General features: G+C 31.3%; 1 protein-coding gene across 1 annotated transcript in view; it reads left to right on the top strand.

The window, feature by feature from the left end:
- The window catches only part of LOC106473913 (serine/threonine-protein kinase pelle-like), a gene marked incomplete at its 3' end in the record, with an annotated part of 28,450 nt that overhangs the window by 10,381 nt on the left and 14,687 nt on the right, over positions 1-3,382 (top strand). The window contains exons 5-6 of the mRNA XM_013934603.2: positions 379-596; positions 1,946-2,130. Coding sequence (XP_013790057.1) covers positions 379-596; positions 1,946-2,130 — 403 coding nt within the window. The remainder of the gene's footprint in view (positions 1-378; positions 597-1,945; positions 2,131-3,382) is intronic.

Below are 3,382 nucleotides of genomic sequence, written 5' to 3' on the forward strand. Positions count from 1 at the left end.
TCATCAAGAATGAGCCTTTATTCCAATACTAGAGCTCATGGAGATTATTGTGCTATAGACTATTGATTATCATATCACAGGCTGGAACACGTTAGTGTGTGAAGGGGTGCTGTGTTCAGGGTTTTTAGTGCGTGCATGAATCTTGATGGCAGTGGCACAAAGAAATAGTTCTTTGTTGTGTAGAGAAGTAAGTAACTATCTGAAACACATTTCAGCTAAGCAAAAATGTAGTTTAGTTCTGCGTGAAAATTAAAAAATAATTATACGTTATCTCGGGAAAAAAGTGTGATTTTTTTTTTATATAATACTTTATCATTTTTGAAGCTTTGCTTAAATGTTTCTGTGTAGTAATTAATTTAAGGAGTTCTATTTTGATAGGCTTGCTGACCAGGAATTGTCTTCATTTCTGAAGACAAATATTAATAGCAGTAATACTGCTGATGAACAGTATCTCTCATATAATTGTGCATCAGGTATCTCCTGCAACGAAGTCAAGAACGTACTGGACATGAAAAAGTTGGGAAAATCTTTGGCTATAGTTACTAAAGAAAAAGATAAGAATATTGGAAAAGTGGATGAAAAACAAATGTGTTATGGTGAGAACTAAGTCCAGTATCTTTAGACTAAGTAATATCTCGTATGTTCAGGTCATCTTACTGACCCCCTGGTGGCTCGATGGTAAGATGGATGGCTTATAATACTAAAAATTGGGTTTTGATACCGGCGGTGGGCAGAGAACAGATAGCCAAATGTGCAGTTTTATGCTTAACAACAAACAAATGATCTGACCATTTCCTTTATAGTTGCGATCAAGGATTTATTTTTTATTTTTTTTCATTTTAGAGTTTTGGTTTTTGATTTGAAGTAACTGTAACTCACTCCAAAATGTGTTAGTCACATGCCTAAGTCCAGTCGATTGTCTGGAAAAGTTTTAAAATTATAATGACTTTTGTAAGGCCAGTCATGACACTTAAACATGGGAAATTTATTACCCTATTCAAATATAGTTATGAATATAAGTTTGAGTAAGAATCATGTTTAAGTAAGCAACTATCATGTTGAGTAAGTGTCTTTTGTAGAAATTAATTATTTTGTACCAAGTACCCAAAAAAGATCAACTAAGCTGTTGGTAGTTGTTATTACAGAGACTTTAATGATAACAGAAATATATATATTAAATCTGTAGACTGTTTCACCTCTGATAAATAGGCAGTTTTATACTTAGCTTAATTTTTTGCCACTTATTTCACTAATTATGTATATTGTTGTAGGTAGTGTTCTTTTAATTTTCATGATGTTAGGAGAATAAGTAGATTCAAAAAATTGTTTTAACACAAAATTACAAAATCCTGTAACCTGTATGCGTTCAAAAGGTGGACCTTTCTTCATGAGGGGCAGACTCTTTCTATGTTTGTATTGTTGTTTGTTTATAGGGAGTTTATACATCACATGATTGGCGTGGCTTAATGACTAGACCATTCTTGAAAGTTGAAGAAATGTTTTGAGTGATATAAAAATGCATGATTGATGATTTAATTACTGAGTTAGTGAATTTGTTAGTTAGTTTGTATGTTACAGAATTTCACATACACAAAATACTAGTTAAATTAACATTGAAATATTTTTTATTTTTTGTTAATCATCATTTGTGAAGTTTGAAGTATTTCATAACTTAAAAAAATAACTCATTGAGACATTATGTAGTACCAACGGTTGTTACATGTTACACAAGATACCTCTCTTAAGGTATACATGGTACTACTGGTCATTTCACACTAATCAGTGCATACATAGTACTTCTGGTACTTAGAAAGGGATATACTAGGCCATATAGTACTACCTGTATAGCAGCAGTGTTGTTTACCAGAGTATATATATATAGTTATTTATGCAGCCAGGTACATTTCGGACTGACATTTGTTTTATTTGATTGAATATTTATTAGGTACAAATGGATGCAGCTTAAATAACTTAGAGGAAGGCCTGCAAATTTTGAAAATTTCTTACAAGGATCTACTTCATTCCACAGACGAATTTAGCCAAAGTCGTATATTAGGACGAGGTGGTTTTGGAGTAGTTTACAAAGGGGATTGGAAAGGGAATATTGTTGCTGTGAAAAGATTGATGGCTGTATGTAGTATTCAATTAAAATGTAGTGGAGTAAATAACTTAAGAAATATGTTTTTAAATTTTCCATATTTAATAACTTTTAAGTTTGTATTTCTTGAAAAAGAATTACACAGGCCTGTGATGGTTTTATTGTCTTGAAATGTTTACATGTTCTACAGTAATTCCTGTATGCTGAATCTGAAAATGATATCCATTTATCTCCATCACTACAGACTTTTCACAAAATGTCCTATATACTTTTTCATAGGTGAATCATTTTCATTGAAATCGGGTCAAATTTTGTCATGTTTAAAATCTTGACAACCACTGACTATAGATTTCTCTAGACCATTCTTGACGAAAGAGTCTTATCGATCATCCTAGAACCCACGAGAAACACACTGTTAGTATATAAACTGTTAACAGGCTGCATGACGTGATATTTCTGGATAGTGTTTATTTGTGTGCGCACTTTGACATTATTTTACTTTTCAATATTATTTATTTGTTGCTATAGCAACAAGAGGTTGTGTAAACGACCCAAACATATTCTGTTATATTTGTTGTAAATTTGATCTAAGTAAAAGTGTTTTTTTTCTTCCCAATTTGTAAAAAATCCTTACTTGATAGGAAAAAATGAATATTGTTTTTGTCTGTGTAATTGAATTATGGAAAATTCATTATTAAAACCAAAACAACTTCTCTGAAGTTTAAATTCACAGGCTTGTGTTATCTTGTGTAATCTGAGATATTAGTATAACTTATTAACACATTGTTTTACATTATTCTATAGTTCTTCCAAGGAAATAAGTTTAAAAAATAATTTAAATAAATTTTAGAAATAAGTGTATATACATTTTCCATATCGAGGTTTTTGGTCACACTGTGGATGTTTTAATCCAGTTATATTGGGTTTATTGTATAATTTTCAACAGTTTTCGGTATCCATATTCAGATACACCACCAGGTTGACTAAGCCTTAATACTTTTGAAAGTTAATAATAATATTAACAAAGAGAAACTAAACACGTGTAATAAATGTACAATTGTGTAGAAAAAAATTTGGTTCTACTATAGCATACGGTCTACACAGATATTTACACTATAGCGTGTGGTCTAGAGATATTTACACTATAGCGTGTGGTCTACACAGATATTTACACTATAGCATGTGGTCTAGAGATATTTACACTATAGCATGCGGTCTAGAGATATTTACACTATAGCGTGTGGTCTAGAGATATTTACACTATAGCGTGTGGTCTAGAGATAT

Source organism: Limulus polyphemus, unplaced genomic scaffold (assembly GCF_000517525.1).
Source record: "Limulus polyphemus unplaced genomic scaffold, Limulus_polyphemus-2.1.2 Scaffold6620, whole genome shotgun sequence".
NCBI classification, from domain to species: domain Eukaryota; kingdom Metazoa; phylum Arthropoda; class Merostomata; order Xiphosura; family Limulidae; genus Limulus; species Limulus polyphemus.